The sequence below is a fragment of the Salmo salar genome, chromosome 20 (assembly GCF_965601325.2).
Source record: "Salmo salar chromosome 20, fSalSal1, whole genome shotgun sequence".
NCBI lineage: Eukaryota > Metazoa > Chordata > Actinopteri > Salmoniformes > Salmonidae > Salmo > Salmo salar.
In genome coordinates this window covers 32007615-32025885 of record NC_138310.1, presented here as the reverse complement: position 1 = coordinate 32025885, position 18271 = coordinate 32007615, and the positions used below count along the sequence as shown (strand labels likewise).

At 41.6% G+C, this 18271-nt stretch overlaps 1 protein-coding gene across 1 annotated transcript in view; it reads left to right on the top strand.

The window, feature by feature from the left end:
- The first annotated feature begins 1274 nt into the window (after positions 1-1274).
- The window catches only part of LOC106580456 (polypeptide N-acetylgalactosaminyltransferase 9), a 141142-nt gene continuing 124145 nt past the window's right edge, over positions 1275-18271 (top strand). The window contains exon 1 of the mRNA XM_014161543.3: positions 1275-2407. Coding sequence (XP_014017018.1) covers positions 2167-2407 — 241 coding nt within the window. The 5' untranslated portion in view covers positions 1275-2166. The remainder of the gene's footprint in view (positions 2408-18271) is intronic.

The following is an 18271-nucleotide window of genomic DNA, read 5'->3' as shown; positions in this document are numbered from 1 at the left end:
CAGCCAGCTCGTAGCAATTGAGCCTGACAAGGTTAGCGACCTCACTGGCCTGATAAAGCACATAGACCATATATGTAAAATGAAGAATGCACTATGCTACTACTTCAAGGCCTTGGTTTCAGAACAGTTGCCTGAAGAAATAACGTGGATTGAAAAATGAAAAGGTGTACTGGGACTATCAACCTCTATCTGTAAAATATATATCTGACTCAACCTTAAAATATCTCATCAAGGACTTGACTCTAGTGCCAGAAAACATTTACAAGCCTTTTGCTCTTCGTACCCCTAACATTTTCCAAGCGTGAATTTTGCAGTCAATAAATGTTTTACAGTTTTAGCCCACATCTGATTGTATTGGAAAGTCAAACAAATCAAAGAGTATAAATCTGCGCTTGGCTCCTCTGAGGAGAAAGGCCAGGGATTTATTTTTTTGGAAGGCCTACTTCTGGGTTACTCTAATCAAGAGAAAGTGCTCAGGGATTGGCTCTGTTTGGCTGTAATTTACTAGAATCGTGATTTATTTGGAATCACTGATCAGGCAGCAGTTGGTGTCTAGTAGGAAGGGCAATGGCAAACTTTTCAGCCATTGAAGTCAGAGATTTGAAATTAAGACGTTTGGCGGAAAATAGTGTAAAAAATAAATGAAAAGCATTAAAATATTTTAATTCTTTTAATTAATTGTTTACACTATTTCCTGCCAAATGTCTTAATTTCAAGTATCTGACTTCAATGGCTGAAAAGTTTGCCATTGCCCTTTTATATTATAAAGGGTACAAAACTATTACAGTATGTACATGATATTTGCATAGGCAGGTACAGTACATACAGATTTAACATAGTAGGCTACTTACACCTGTGATACCTGTTTGCATTTTGTGTAATTACACTGAGGTTAGTCTAAGACATCTCTGAGGAGGTTGGACTTGAAATCAATTAGCACTCAATCAAGTCATATACCAATAATAACTGATAAACCCTTTTCTGGCTGTTGTTGTGATTAGTAGAGGGAAGTGTATCGGTTATTTTCATTTCAATAAATGCTTATTGGGAGTATGGTGGCTCAATCAACATGACTATTTATTCTATGTGTGATTTATTCTGTTGGTATTAAGATAATATAATCAATCTAGAATCAGTGCACCATATGAATTCAAATAACATTATTTTTTATATTCATGTTTATTTTATCCTTGAGACAGATCATGAATATGCCTCTAAACGTCACAACGCAGTAGCGCTTTCCCTGCGCTCTTGCTCTGAGAGAGAGGCTGAAAGAGAGAGGGAGAGGGTGGGATGCAGACAGCATGCGAGAGCTAGCAAAAGAGAAGGGTTGGCTCACTCACCATGCAGTCAGGCAGCGCGAGCATCGGAACCGTTTGACAGCATTTTATGACAAAACCCGTTCTGAACTGCTATCTATCGGCACCTCAACGTTCTATTGCGACCAATGGTGGATTGATGGGAGAAACTCGCTGCATATTTGAGGGAGGCATGTGCACATTTCAAGACACATCCAAATCTATTTCAGGATCAGGACGAATCCAGTGACCACAACGCCTTTGAGAGAGGAAATGTCAAAGCAGCAATAGAGTATGCTGCTTCGCAAATACGGAATAATACACTGTTCAGGGTGGACGAGATGATGTTGTCCTCGTGACTGAGATTTTGACGACTTTCCACGTTGCAGTGCACGCATAGATGTTTTTCTACAGTAAATAGTCGCTCCTATTTAAGACTATGGTTCGTGTCTGACGTTATTTATTTCTAGTGGACACAACAGAATACGTTCTATGTATCTTCAAAAGCAGCGCTTCTGTAAAGGTACAGGCGTGCGGCGTTGCATATGATCTAAAGAGAAAGCATTGTTTTGTCCAGCGTCCTTACCAACCTTGAACTTCCTCAATACAGCATCTGCATACCACAGTCTGGGAGACTCGAGGCTTGGATGTCAACAGTAGTCCCCCCACATCAGCCCTAGAGAAGCGTTCCGCCGGCATCTCAGTGGTGCTGAAAGGACAGCTCCTTGTTTCAGGACTCCCAAAGTTGACTTCCACTGAAAGCATCTGCTTTTCACTGCAATACAGCCGACAGCCGAAGTAGCTAAAGTACTCCAAATGCATTATTATTTGGCTTAACGGCTTCTGCCCAACTGTTCTATTAGGGTTCATGGCTGTGGCACGCAAAATAAAAACTTTGCTCACGGTTAACATTTTTGTTTTTGTGGGGATCATATTGTTCTCGGTATATTGTAGAATACAGGACCGTTCTGAGGAACTCATTCAGATCGGCAGGATATCAGACCAGAGACTGAGAGCCAGGAATGGCAAAGTTTCCAACTTGGTGGACAGGCAGTCCATACTTCAGAGACTGGAGCGGCTGGAGGACGTTGTCTACAACCAATTAAATGGTATGCATTATTATAACTTTAACAACATATTCAGCATATAGCTTTTACTCAAGTATGAGATATTTATCATTTTCAGCATTGTTAACTGTGGAGTCATATCTCTGTATAGTTATATACATCCTGAATTACTGTCATTTTTCTACAGAGTAACTATAAACAGCCTAATTTTCCAAATACATTGAATTTGATCAGACAATGGACAATGAGATAAATATGCAACTGGTATATCAGCCATTCAGACAGTATCAGTCATTATGGTACTGTTATTGTGTGCATAGTGAGTCATCCAGTGATGAATGGTGAATTTATGGAGCCACAAATTATTGCCAACAAGTGAATAGGTTTAACTCAAGTAAAATCAATACAACTGTTCCTAATCTGTGCACTTAACCTGGTCTAATCCCTATCAAAAACACCAGCCAATAGTAGTTAGTATTATTGAGAATCCCATAGAGGTGAAAACCCTGGCTCTGGCTACAGAGTTCTGCTTTTGTCATTCCCTTGGCCCAAATACAATAATTTTGTCTGAAATGTAAAAGAAGGTCAAATTAAATGGTTCTCTAATCGAATGAAAAAAAATATTTATTTCTTTATGTAACCTTTAGTCATTGAAATGTGTTGCAGGAGGTTTGGTCTGTCTGGCAAAACAGCATCCTTTAAATCATGTTAAAAACATCTCCGGGCTATCTCATCTCTCATTATGCCCCATGGTCCTACTCTCTCATGAAACATGAGAGATTCAGACACTGAAAAGTCCAACATTTATTTTGAGACAGCTAATGCATGCATCACTATTTAGCATTCAGTCAATACCACAATTACAGTAAGAATCATCCATATGGATACATTTTTACATTTTATGTTATCAATAGTATATACAAATCCTATACAAATTATGAGACAAGCAGCCTGTGCCATCACTGATTTGTTTGAAATAGTGTATGCATCTAATGACAAAGTATAATTCCCTCAATCTCCCTGTTTAGTCGATGTCAACAAAAGCCAGTATCTGCCGCTGACAAGTCGGTAAACCTCAAGGTAAAAAGGTTAACATAAAATCCTTTCCATAGAGGCAGGTTCAAAAAGGATACGTCTTGTATCCACTGTATCAAACTATCATGGTAGTATTTGTGCTTGGTGCTCAGCAAACTGCCTGTTCATGTCAGAACTATTGTATTATAAACAGGATTTTGGTGAAAGTGTTGTGAAGTCGGTTTATTATTCTCTTTGTCAAAAGTGGTCAAGGACAGTCTGTATCTACTGTTAATGCTATATAGCATGGCCACAAAACACTCCTAGTTTGAGGGTTTTTATTTGATCTTATTACTATGCTTTGGTGCTGGCTGGCATCATTTTTGTACGAAAGAGGTCCCTCTGTCAGTTTGAGTTATGCTTTGCCTTTGGAGCCAGGAGGCACTGGCTCACCAAAGTATAATGCATCCTCTCATTCAGGGGACTTTGTCTGGAGCGAGGGGCCGGGGAGCCACCATGTATTTGCCCTGGAGTGTACAGAGTCAGACAGAGTCAGACAGAGTCAGACAGTCAGACAGAGTCAGACAGAGTCAAACAGAGTCAGACAGAGTCAGACAGAGTCAAACAGACAGAGTCAGACAGAGTCAGACAGAGTCAAACAGAGTCAGACAGAGTCAGACAGAGTCAAACAGAGTCAGACAGAGTCAAACAGAGTCAGACAGAGTCAGACAGAGTCAAACAGAGTCAGACAGAGTCAAACAGAGTCAGACAGAGTCAGACAGAGTCAAACAGACAGAGTCAGACAGAGTCAGGAGGAATCCTTCCCTTCTGTCAGCATCTCTCCATGTTTAGCATCCGGATATTTATTGACACACTTAATCATACATTTATATCCTGATTTATTTCTCGATTTTAAAATGGGGAACAGATCACTGATTGTAATCTGTTGCCATTGGGATTGGCGTTACAGAGTGAGAACCTTGTGTGCCAATAACTATTACCATGTCCGACAGTGATTTGAAGTTGTCCAACAATGACATACCAAGGGATTAAGGCTTAGATTAGATTTAGAAGACATTTACAAACTCTTCAGCTATTACATGGATTTGCAAAGTGATGCAGCTCCTGTGCATTGTACAAGCATTTATTCCAGTACTGCTCAGTCAGTGATTTGGATGATGTTATCAAATTTTTTCTTTGACTCGGTGTGTGAATTTGGTGATATTTAGGTTCCAGGTAGAACCCTTTTGGGTTCCAGGTAGAACCCTCTGTGGAAAAGGTTCTGGAACCAAAAGAGTTCTCCCTGAAACCAAAAAGGGTTGTCCTATGGGGACAGCTGAAGAACCCATTGGAACCCTTTTTCTAGTGTATACAGTATAGAGAATAGTGTGTCATTTGGGAAGCAATTACAGGACCAATCTAATCTAATACTATCTAATATTTCCATGAGGTCATTCCTCACCAGAACAACAGTAAAGTGTGCTATCTGTAACTTTGCAATTCACTATGTAAATAACTGACAAGAGGCTAGGGTCATCAGCAGCTCTCCTCTCCTCTGCTGAAGAGGCACTATCCTCTACTGGATAATCATCTATCTGGGATTAAGCTTCTTGTTAACAGGCTTATAGGACAGTGTTGTGACCTAAGCAGTGCATTAAAAGTGCCAGATCTCTACTTCCTCTTAGTGCAACTTAAGATTCACCAACAGATCCTCTCTGATCTGCGTATTTATGTTTTAGGCTACAATTTTAAAAACAAGTATACTTGTTGACCAATAATCATCAAGACATTCATATTTTATACCTAATTTACACGTTTCAACTTATGTTGCATTAATATGATAAGGTCCCTGTTGTATCTAGATGTAATTAAAATCCTGTATCATGAAAGAGTATTATAAAGTTGCCCCAAGACACTGGCTTAAGGTCAGCTCTGAGTCTCACAATGAAGTCAAGCAAAAAATATCATGCAGTTGATACTTTACTTTCTCCCAAGATGAATGCCTTGTCATTCATGCACTGTTCTCCCCAGCTCACCTCTCTGTCCTCTGACTGAGTGACCCTGCAGTGTGTCACAGCCTCCTGCTCATTGTTGTCCTTAAATAGACAGGCTGAGCTGAGCAGGGCTGAGTGTTTGTCATCAGTGATGCATGTCACTGAGTCCTGCTTTCATCCTGAGTGAGCGGAGGTGATTAGATGGCATGGCAGCAGCCTCTGAGGATGGTCCAGCTGCAGCAGTAGATATGACTCATATTTATCATTTCCAATTATGCTGCAGAAAGAAATGTTGTTTATATGTTAAAGCATGGAAAGAGAGAACTCCTGACGAGGAATTAGAAATGAAATTATGTTTCATCACCTCATACCCCATACACTGTTGATGCTTCAACCAGGACCTTAATGGTATTCATCACAGTGTGAGTATAATTTTATATTGGAGAGCCCACAGACACCTCCCCAGCAGATTGGAGTGGGGGAATGGAGCCTGTGATGGAATATATTTTCCACTAATGATATGTAGATGAGGAATCATCAACCAAACATTTTCAGTAACTGATGAGAATCTATTCAGTTCCAGCTTTTAGAAATCTGAATCTCTGTAATGTATTCAACGCCTCATCTGACAATCTGCATTTAAGCTACAAGATAATTACACTTTGTGAAGAGCTAGAGATTTCATATGCTGGTCAAAAACTCCAGCAATTTCATTCCTGTGATTATTTAAAAACTTTAATTTCATGATTCCCTACAAAGCCCTGACATTAATTGTCCTCGCCCTCCTAAATGAGAGGTCAGATCCATGTGAAAATATTTAATTTGCGTTAGGAAACTGGCATGTTTCCTGACTTATAGATAGATCTACTGTACTGTATGTCGACTGTAAAGTATTTTTGCCTAAGAATTGCTAAATGGTGCTGTTTGTGCACTTCTTCTTTTGATACAGTAGTTTCTTCTTTCAGTCCTTTGCATGTGTTACCATGCAAGCTTGGATTGTTATGATGACTCATTGTGTCTCGAGATACAGTATCACAATGACAATTTACAAATACAAGTAACCCCTCTAAATCCCGATGACCCATTAGATTGCCTTTTTTCTGTCATGAGCTGCAAATCAAGGCTTTATGCATTATCCTTTATGCGTTATGCATTTCCCTTGTTGCCAATGTTTTATGGATCGCCCACATTTGAGCTTTTAAAACCAACTACGGGTAGTTATTTTCCTCTATTTGAACAACAGATCACTCAACCACATCCAAGACATCAATATTTATAACATCTCAGCATCGCTTTTGACACGCATAACTCCACTCTCCCTTTAAATCATTCACGAAATTGAGGTGTCTTTCAGTTTGAAAATCTATCTCATCAGCACAAATCAGACATTTTTTGAAGGTTGTTACATAATTTATCACTGTTATGACGCTATAATGTATCCTGTTGTGGGCGCCTCTGTAAAAATGGATTCTGAGGTGAGCGACTGAGCATCGAGATGGATATGCACTTGGACATAGTGCACCCAGATTGATGTTTGATGGTAGCCAGCCTTTCTTGTCCCCATATCCGCACAGAAACAAATCTGTCCATCTGAGGGTGTTGGAACACTACATCAACATGCGTCCCAAATGACAACCTATTTCCTATAAAGTTCACTACTTTTGACAAGGGCCCAAAACACTCTGGTCAAAAGTAGTGCACCATAGGGATAGTGTACCATTTGGCACACACCCTTCATCTCCCCATAGTGTGCTGCTAACCTCTTCATACTGGAAATAGCACCTGTGTTTTTGCAGTGGAACAACCAGATGTTTCCCTGTAATTACTTCATTGTGGGATAATGAAGGTGTTTTGCTAATCTGCAGTTTGAAGAATTAAACTAGAGGAAGTAGAGGATAATGTGTTGAGGATGTATCAGTGATACAACATAAATCATCACAACAGCATAGTATCAAAGACATCTCTAGAGAGGCTTCTGGTTAGGCTAAGAAGCTTGAAGCTCTTTTAGCTGACTTCACCATAGTGAATAAGCAGTGGCAAAGTCACCTAAAAAGTGTCTTATCGGCGATAAATTACCGGTCAATCTAACAAGTCTGTCTTACATATTGTTCAAATGTCTTAACCAGAAGGACATCATGTAAGAGCAGCCTCAGGTGATAGGAGCTTACTGAATTTAAAAGGTTAACACAAGCTGGGAAAGATTTTTTTTCCAGTGTTCTGGAAAAACCTTCTATCCTTTATTTTTCCCCCCCAGATGTATTGTGATTCATAGTCGCATAACTACAATATGTTAGGCCTGTTGTCTGCCTTGACTGAACAAGTGAATGTTTAAGCTCATTTCATACAGGTCCAACCCAATGGCCCACGCAGTCTAGCCAACATTACAGTACAGTAACATGATGTGGCTTAGAGGCGCACTGACATTCACAGGACTGGCAGAACACTATGGTAGCTGGAGCATTTGCCATTGCCATTTGCCTCAATAGTTTTCCTTGCCTGTGTCACAATTGTCTCTCAGTGTTGTAGAAAATGACTTGGCCTACTCATGGGTTTTAGTGAATGCAATCATTCTATGTTAGATTGTGCCTAGAATGTGAATTATATTAAATGGCTTGAGCTTTGTCTAATTAAATATTTCAAGTCGCTTTACACACCTAACAATATCTACTTTACCTATCCAGAGTGGTTTGTAATAAAACACAATTGAATGTAATATTTAAATGGCAATATCTACTAAGCTAACATATGGAATTGTTTTAGTATGGTCATAAGATGGACCATTTAGCAATTTGATTTAGACTTTTAGGACCCCTGTCGATATCCCCCCCCGCCCCCCCCAAAAAAATATTATTTGATGAAACATTGAATTTGGCCTGCTATTAGCCCATAGAAATGCATTGAATAAAGCGTTCATACATGGTAAAAAAGATAACCCTTTTGATTTATTTTTGGACTATGGTTTGAGGTGTCTGAAATGCTTCTGAGGGATCTAGAAAAGCATCAGGAAGCAAAATAAAAAAATAAATAAAAGGTACATGTGTAACCCTAGTCCCAAAAATACCTATTCATTTTCATTTATTTTTTACATCACAGTCACGGGAGACATTCTCACGAGTCACGTGAAGCTTGTGGCCGTCGTTGAGCAAAACGGAGAACACATTCGTGTTTGTGAGAGTCTCATCTTTCCATAGTGGGGTCATATTACTCCAAACTGTTTAGACTCTACAGACGTTTTCATGAGAAGACCGATTTTCTGGATGTCTCATGGTCTGACAAACAACATTGTAGCTCTGCCATTTCCCACCCTAGATGCAGAAGGCTGATATCGATGTGGTGGATTGAGACGCAGCCCTTGCAAAAACCCAGATGTCTCAAGCTTAAACACACAGATTTTGATGGCTCTTTTGTTATTATGCTAATTGGATTTCCAAACAGGTGCGTGCATTGAATCTAGGGGGTCAAGTAAGTATACGATGGGCCTCCCGAGTGGCGCAGTGTTCTAAGGCACTGTGCCACTAGAGATTCTGGGTTCGAGTCCAGGCTCTGTCACAGCCGGATACGACCGGGAGACCCATGGGGCGGTGCACAATTGGCCCAGCATCATCTGAGTTAGGGGAGGGTTTGGCCTGCAGGGTTGTCCTTGTCCCATCGCGCACTAGCAACTCCTGTAGCGTGCCAGGCACAGTGCACGCTGACACGGTCGCCAGGTGTACGGAGTTTCCTCCAACACATTGGTGCGGCTGGCTTCCAGGTTAAGTGGGCATTGTGTCAAGAAGCAGTGCGGCTTGGTTGGGTTGTGTTTCAGAGGACACACGGCTCCCGACCTTTGCCTCTCCTGAGTCCGAAAAAGGGGTAAAAAAAAAATCTTTGTGGTGGAGTTGTCGGTTTTCATCAAAAGCTTAACAACAAAAATGAAAGCTTTCTTTTCGCCGACTATTTTCATTATTAAGTTGTAGCATTGTAAGGATTTCTTGCTTTGCTCCAAGCAACAGAATATTCAGCCTCCATAAAAAGAACATGAGAAACATGAAAAGATGAATCAGCAGCAGAGTGAGAAATTGTAGCTACAACAAATTATCCTCTGAGGTATTACCAAAGCACAACTTTATCAGCAGCAGCACAACAAAGGCCGCTCCAAAACCACATAAACTGTCCACTCACCACTTCTATAAATCCCTGAGCCGGTTCTGTTTGCTGTTGCTGCTCAATAAAGTGTCAAAACAATACAGGGTCAAACCAGTCCTCTGAACCGCACTCACACAATGAGTCACATTGCTTGAGGCGTGGAGTAGCATTGGGTCCCTGGGCCACTGCCTAGGCTTTAGCTTAGTGGGCTAATGTGTTCTTCTGACGTGTAAGAGACCCGCGTTTAAACCTTGTCAGTCGCACAAGGCCTATTTTAAAATACCTCTCCTCTACTCTGTCAGCCGTAGACAGCAGACATCAGCAGTAGCAGACAGACTTCTGTGAGTGCATCCGCTTCTCCTGTAATGGAATTTGCTTCAGCCAGCCAGAAGAAGCGGGGAGTGAGGGGAGCAAAATAACCAGGACCGCGGAAAACAAAACTGCAGGGATGCTAGGCTGTTTCCGAGTCTCACGCAGAGAGAGTGGCACTCCAGATTTCACTTTCAGTTGCTTCTTAGATTGCCTCAATGTCATGAGAGCGGGTGATTGAGATTCAGACTGGGTCCATAATGCTAGTGAGCCCCACTCGGGGTGTCAGATGACACCACTGCATTGCCCCTGATGGGATCCCTCTCGTGGGAGGTGACAGTGTGCAACTGCCAATTGTTCAGCTCCAATGGCAAATCTCCCAGAACCTCCCCCAAAAACATTTCTTGCAATGGCTTGTTGGGGAATGTGTGACCCTAGATCTTCATTAGTATGCGCTGTTTACTTGCTGTTTCTGTCCATCTGTTGAGAAGAGGCAACATGGTTTTCCTGTGGAGACCACTCTGGAAGTATGACAGGAATATCAAATTAAGCCCCTACAATGTCACTGTGCAGCAGAGTTTAAAATATCCAAACCAGAAAAGCTATGAGGCATCATATCTAGATAACGTGCAACAGAGGCTAAAATATCCAGATGGGAGAAAAAGCAATAAGACTCACTCCATACTTAAACAGACAAGGCGGCCCGAGTTAGGGAAACGCTGACCTAGTGAATGGCTATCGAAATGTAGTGGAAAAGCTGTATTTGTTTGTTGATAGATTTTTTTAAATTTGTATTATTTACCCAGTTGACCCCTTCCTCTGCAGGGAATTATAGCAGTCTAGAGAACCACTTTAGTGGCCAGTAGTATCCCTGTCAGTTCCAGTTCAAATCAAATCAAATTTTATTGGTCACATGCGCCTTATACAACAGGTGTAGACTACAGTAAAAAGCTTACTTACAAGCCCATTTCCAACAATGCAGAGTTAAGTAAGACAGATATTTGCTAAATAAAAAAGGAAATAGTAACACAATAAAAACAATAACGAGGCTATATACAATGAGTACCAGTACCCAGTCAATGTGCAGGGGTACAAGGTAGTTGAGGTAATACAATTTTGTAGCCTGAATTCAAAATGGATAAAATATAGTTTTTCCTCACCCATTTACACAAAATACCCCATAATGACAAAGTGAAAACATGTTTCAAGAAATGTTTGCATATGTGTTGAAAATTAAATAGACAAATATGTAATTTACATAAGTATGTAACCATTTTTAGGTCTTGCCATAGATTTTCAAGTTTAAGTCAAAACTGTAACTCAGGAACATTCACTGTCTTCTTTGTAAGTGTTTTAGGTTATTGTCCTGAATTCATCTCCCAGTGTCTCGTGGAAAGCAGACTGAACCAGGTGATCCTCAAGGATTTCCCCTGTGCTTACTGTAGCTCCATTCAGTTCATGTTTTATCCTGACAATCTCCCCAGTCCTTAATGATTACAAGCATAACCATGGCATGATGCAGCCACCACTATGCTTGAAAACATGAAGAGTTGTACTCAGAAAATGTGTTGTATTGGATTTGCCCCAAAACATACACTATATATACAAAAGTATGTGGACATTGCATTTAAATTAGTGGATTCGGCTATTTCAGCCACACCCGTTGCTGACAGATGTATAAAATCGAGCACACGGCCATGCAATCTAGATAGACAAACATTGGCAGTAGAATGTCCTAACTGAGCTCAGTGACATTCAAAATGGCGCCATAATAGGATGCCACCAAATTTCTGCCCTGCTTGAGTTGCCCCGTTCAACTGTAAGTGCTGTTATTGTGAAGTGGAAAAATCTTGGAGCAACAACTGCTCAGCCGCGAAGTGGTAGGCAACACAATCTCACAGAACGGGACCGCCGAGTGCTGAAGCGCGTAAGAATGGTCTGTCCTCGGTTGCAACACTCCCTAACGAGTTCCAAACTGCCTCTGGAGGCAACGTCAGTACAAGAACTGTTCGTCGGGAGCTTCATGAAATGGGTTTCCATGGCCGAACAGCGGCACACAAGCCTAATATAACCTGTGCAATGCCATGCGTCGCTGGAGTGGTGTAAAGCTCGCCGCCATTGGACTCTGGAGCAGTGGAAACGGATTCTCTGGAGTGATGAATCACACTTCACCATCTAGCAGTCCGACAAACGGATCTGTGTTTGGCGGATGCCAGGAGAACGCTACCTGCCAACTGTAAAGTTTGGTGGAAGAGGATTAATAGTCTGGGGCTGTTTTTCATGGTTCAGGCTAGGCCCCTTAGTTCCAGTGACCTGAAATCTTAACGCTACAGCATACAATTACATTCTAGATGATTCTGTTCTTCCAACTTTGTGGCAACAGTTTGGGGAAGTCCCTTTCCTGTTTCAGCATGACAATGCCTCCATGCACAAAGTGAGGTCCATACAGAAATGGTTTGTCGAGATCGGTGTGGAAGAACTTGACTGGCCTGCACAGAGCCCTGACCTCAACCCCATCAAACATCTTTGAGATGAATTGGAACGCCGACTGCGAGCCAGGCCTAATTGCCCCAAATCAGTGGCCAAACTCACTAATGCTCTTGTGGCTGAGTGGACCAAGTCCCCACAGCAATGTTCCAACATCTAGTGAAAAGCCTTCCCAGAAGAGTGGAGGCTGTTATAGCAGCAAAGGGGGGAGCAACTCCATATTAATGCCCAGGATTTTGGAATGAGATGTTCAAAGAGCAGGTGTCCACATACTGTTGGTCATCCTAGTTTAACACTTTGTATTCAGGACAAAAAGTTAATTGCTTTGCCACATTTCTTGCAGTATTACTTTAGTGTCTTGTTGCAAACAGGATGCATGTTTTGGAATATTTGTATTATGTACAGTCTTCATTCTTTTCACTCTGTCAGTTAGGTTAGTATTGTGGAGTAACTACAATGTTGCTGATCCATCCTCAGTTTTCTCCTATCACAGCCATTAACTATTTTAAATTCACCATTGGCCTCAAGGTGAAATCCCTGAGCGGTTTCCTTCCACTCCAGCAACTGAGTTTGGAAAGATGCATGTATCTCTATAGGGACTGGATGTATTGATACAACATCCAAATTGTAATTAATAACTTCACCATGCACAAAGAGATATGCAATGTCTGTTTGTTTTTTTTTACCAATAGATGCCCTTCTTTGAGAGGCTCTGGAAAACCTCCCTGATCTTTGTGATTGAATCTGTGTTTGAAATTCACTGCTCGACTGAGGGACCTTACAGATAATTGTATGTGTGGGGTACAGAGATGATGTAGTCATTCAAAAATCATGTTAAACACTGTTATTGCACACAGAGTGAGTCCATGCAACTTATTATGTGAGTTGGTAAGCCAATGTTCAACCCTGAACTTATTTAGGCTTGCCATAAAAAATTGTTAAATACATATTGACTCAAAACTTTCAGCTTTTCATTTTTAATTCATTTGTAAACATTTTGGAAAACATAATTCCTCTTTGACATTATGGGGTATTTAGTGTATCCCAGTGACAAAAAACATAAATGTAATCACTTTTAAATTCAGGCTGTAACACAAGAAAATGTGGGAAAAGTCAAGGGGTGTTAATACTAAAGTCACTGTATGATAAACAGAGTAGCAGCAGCATTTATGAAGTGTGAAAGTGTGTCTATGTGTGTCTGGCGTTAATATGCATGTGTATGTTTTGTGTGTGTGTGTGAGGGTATGTAGTGTGTGTGTGTGTGTGTGTGTGTGTGTGTGTGTGTGTGTGTGTGTGTGTGTGTGTGTGTGTGTGTGTGTGTGTGTGTGTGTGTGTGTGTGTGTGGGGGGGGGGGGGGATGTTGGAGTGGGAGCGTAGTATGAGTGTCTGGGTAGAGTCTAGTGAGAGCCAGTACAAGGGAATCAGTGCAAAACAATTAAGATCAATAAATAATAACGGGGGTCAATGTAAATTGTCTGGTAAGCCATTTGATTAACTGTTCAGTAGTCTTATGGCTTTGGGGTCGAAGCTGTTCAGGTGCCATTTTGTCCCAGACCTGGTGCTCCGGTACCGCTTGGGTGGCTGGAGTCGTTGAACATTTTTAGGGCCTTCCTCTGACACCACCTGGTATAAAGGTCCTGAATGGCGGGGAGTTCGCCCCCAGTGATGTACTGGGCTGTACACACTACTCTCTGTGGAGTCTTGCAGTCAGATGCTGAGCAGTTGCCATACAAAGCGGTGATTCAGCCAGTCAAGATGTTCTCAATGGTACAGCTGCAGAACATTTTGAGGATCTGAGGGCCCATGCCAAGTCTTTTCAGCCTCCTGAGGGGGAAGAGGCATTGCCATGCCCTCTTCATGACTGTGTTTGTGTGTATGGACCATGATAGGTCCTTAGTGATGTGGACACCGAAGAACTTGAAGTTCTCGACCCACTCCACTACAGCCCCGTAGATGTGAATGGGGGCATGTTCAACCTTCCGTTTCCTGTAGTCCATGATCAGCTCCTTTGTCTTGCACACGTTGAGGGAGGGGTTGTTGTCCTGGCACCACACTGCCAGGTCTTTGACCTCCTCCCTATAGACTGTCTCATCGTCATCGGTGATCAGGCCTACTGCCGTCGTGTCTTCCGCAAACTTATTGATGGTGTTGGAGTCATGCACGGCCATGTAGTTGTGGGTGAACAGGGAGTAGAGGAGGGTACTGAACACGCACCCCTGAGGGGCCCCTGTGTTTACCACCTGGGGGCGACCCGTCAGGAACTCCAGGATCCAGTTGCAGAGGGAGGTATTTAGCTTAGGGATGAGCTTGGAGGGCACTATGGTGTTGAACGCTGAGCTGTAGTCAATTAACAGCATTCTCATGTAGGTGTTCCTTTTGTCCAGTTGGTAAAGGGCAGTGTAGAGTGCAATAGAGATTGCATCATCTGTGGATCTGTTGGGGCGGTATGCAAATTGGAGTGGATCCAGGGTTTCTGGGAGGATGGTTTTGATGTGAGCCTTTCAAAGCATTTATGACTATACAGATGTGAGTGCTATGGGGCGGTAGTCATTTAGACAGGTTAACATGCCATTCTTTGGCACAGGGACTAAGGGGGTTTCCTTGAAACATGTAGGTACTACAGACTGGGTCAGAGAGAGGTTGAAAATGTCAGTGAAGAGAGCTGGTCAGCGCATGCTCTGAGTATTCATCCTGGTAATCCGTCTGGCACTGCGGCCTTGTGAATGATAACCTGTTTAAAGGTCTTACATCGGCTACGAAGAGCGTGATCATACAGTGCATTCGGAATGTTAAAACAAAAACAAACATGTTTATATATACAGTCCCTTCGGTAAGTATTCAGACCCCTTCACTTTTTACACATTTTGTTATGTTACAGCCTTATTCTAAAATTGATAAAATAAATGTTTTCCTCATCAATCTACACACAATACCCCACAATGACACAGCAAAAACAGGATTTGAGATTTTTTTGTGCAAATTTGTTACAAATAAAAAACAAAAATACCTTATCTACATAAGTATTCAGACCCTTTGCTATGAGACTCGAAATTGTGCTCAGGTGCATCCTCTTTCCATTGATCATCCTTGAGATGTTTCTACAACTTGATTGGAGTCCACCTGTTGTAAATTCAATTGATTGGACATGATTTGGAAAGGAACACACCTATCGATATAAGGTCCCACAGTTGACAGTGCATGTCAGAGCAAAAACCAAGCCATGAGGTCGAAGGAATTGTCCGTAGAGCTCCGAGACAGGATTATGTCGATGCACAAATCTGGGGAACATTTCTGCAGCATTGAAGATCTCCAAGAACACAGTGGTCTCCATTATTCTTGAATGGTAGAAGTTTAGAACCACCAAGACTCTTCCTAGAGTTGGTCTTCCGGCCAAACTGAGCAATTGGGGGAGAAGAGCTTTGGTCAGGGAGGTGACCTAGAACCCGATGGTCACTCTGACAGAGCTCCAGAATTCCTCTGTGGAGATGGGAGAACCTTCCAGAAGGACAACCATCTCTGCAAAACTCCACCAATGAGGCCTTTATGGAGAATGGCCAGACGGAAGCCACTCCTCAGTAAAAGGCACCTGACACCCCGCTTGGAATTTGCCAAAAGGCACCTAAAGGTAGGGCTGTTGCGGTGACCATATTTCTGCCACACAGGTGGTCACAAGTCATGACGGCAGTCAAATTCCACATGACCATTTAGTCATTAGTAGCCTACCAAACTGGTACTCAGCAGTCTATTGTCCCTCTATTCACTCTGACATCAATGCAAATGTAACCGAAAATCTAATCGACCACTTCATGAGAGCACTTGAGCTCATGTTGGGCAACATTTCTACATGCTATGAAATTGCGCGAGAAAACGGAGTGATGGCCTCTACTAAAAAGAGGAGACTCCCCTCAGCTTTCTCTAGGCTTACTATATTTATTTCTAAACGTTCCTAATATTAAGCACATTGCTTATATTTACAACAGGAGTATAGCCTACCTGGCTGGCATGTAAATGAACCACGCGAAATCTGTCCTTCATTCGCTATTTAAGTGCATAGATGACATGTATTTTTTCCCGCTGCCCCTTTTTCGATACAGTTGCATGATAATGGTCCATTCTAAATCAAAACTAATTTCACACATATATTATTTAGTATATGTAAAGACAGGATTAAATCAAGAATAGTCTGATGGGTGATAATATTAGCCTATCACTTGTGAATTATACAGTTGAAGTCGGAAGTTTACATACACTTAGGTTGGAGTCATTAAAAATCGTTTTTCAACCACTCCACAAATTTCTTGTTAAGAAGCTATAGTTTTGGCAAGTTAGTTAGGACATCTACTTCGTGCATGACACAATTAATTTCCCCAACAATTGTTTACAGACAAATTATTTAACTTATAATTCACTGTTCCACAATTACAGTGGGTCAGAAGTTTACATACACTAAGTTGACTGTGCCTTTAAACAGCTTGGAAAATTCCAGAAAATGATGTTATGGCTTTAGAAGCATCTGTTAGGCTAATTGACATAATTTGAGTCAATTGGAGGTGTACCTGTGGATGTATTTCAAGGCCTACCTTCAAACGCAGTGCCTCTTTGCTTGACATCATGGGAAAATCAAAAGAAATCAGCCAAGACCTCAGAAAACAAATGTAGACCTCCACAAGTCTGGTTCATCCTAGGGAGCAATTTCCAAACGCCTGAAGGTACCACGTTCATCTGTACAAACAATAGTACTCAAGTATAAACACCATGGGACCAGGCAGCCATCATACCACTCAGGAAGGAGATGCATTCTGTCTCCTAGAGATGAATGTACTTTGGTGCGAAAAGTGCAAATCAATCCCAAAACAACAGCAAAGGACCATGTGAAGATGCTGGAGGAAACAGGTACAAAAGTATCTATATCCACAGTAAATGAGTCCTATATCGACATAACCTGAAAAGGCCACTCAGCAAGGAAGAAGCCCCTGCTCCAAAACCGCCATAAAAAAGCCAGACTACAGTTTGCAACTGCACATGGGGAGAAAGATCATACGTTTTGGAGAAATGTCCTCTGGTCTGATGAAAGAAAAATAGAACTGTTTGGCCATAATGACCATTGTTATGTTTGTAGGAAAAAGGGGGAAGCTTGCAAGCTGAAGAACACCATCTTAACCGTGAAGCACGGGGGTGGCAGCATCATGTTGTGGGGGTGCTTTGCTGCAGGAGGGACTGGTGCACTTCACAAAATAGATGGCGTCATAAGGATGGAAAATGATGTGGATATATTGAAGCAACATCTCAAGACATCAGTCAGGAAGTTAAAGTTTGGTCGCAAATGGGTCTTCCAAATGGACAATTACCCCAAGCATATTTCCATAGTTGTGGCAAAATGGCTTAAGGACAACACAGTCAAGGTATTGGAGTGGCAATCACAAAGCCCTGACCTCGATCCTATAGAACATTTGTGGGCAGAACTGAAAAAGTGTGTGTGAGCAAAGAGGCCTACAAACCTGATTCAGTTACACCAGCTCTGTCAGGAAGAATGGGCCAAAATTCACCCAACTTATTGTGGGAAGCTTGTGGAAGGCTACCCGAAACGTTTGACCCAAGTTAAACAATTTAAAGGCAATGCTACCAAATACTAATTGAGTGTATGTAAAATTCTGACCCACTGGGAATGTGATGAAAGAAATAGAAGCTGAAATAAATAATTCGCTCTACTATTATTCTGACATTTCACATTCTTAAAATAAAGTTTTGATCCTAACTGACCTAATGACAGGGAAGTTTGGTTTTTAGAGTGAAGTACATCGGAAAAAAGCAAAAGAAAACTGCAAGACTGAATAGGAGAAAAAACAAGCAACAAACAAAGAAGATAGGCTTTTGAAAAATAACTATTTTTCATAAAATTGTAGTTATCTTAGCAAGCTGAATTGTTTACCAGTTGCTAAGCAGTTGCTAGGGACTCTTTTGGAAGAAGCTAGCTAGC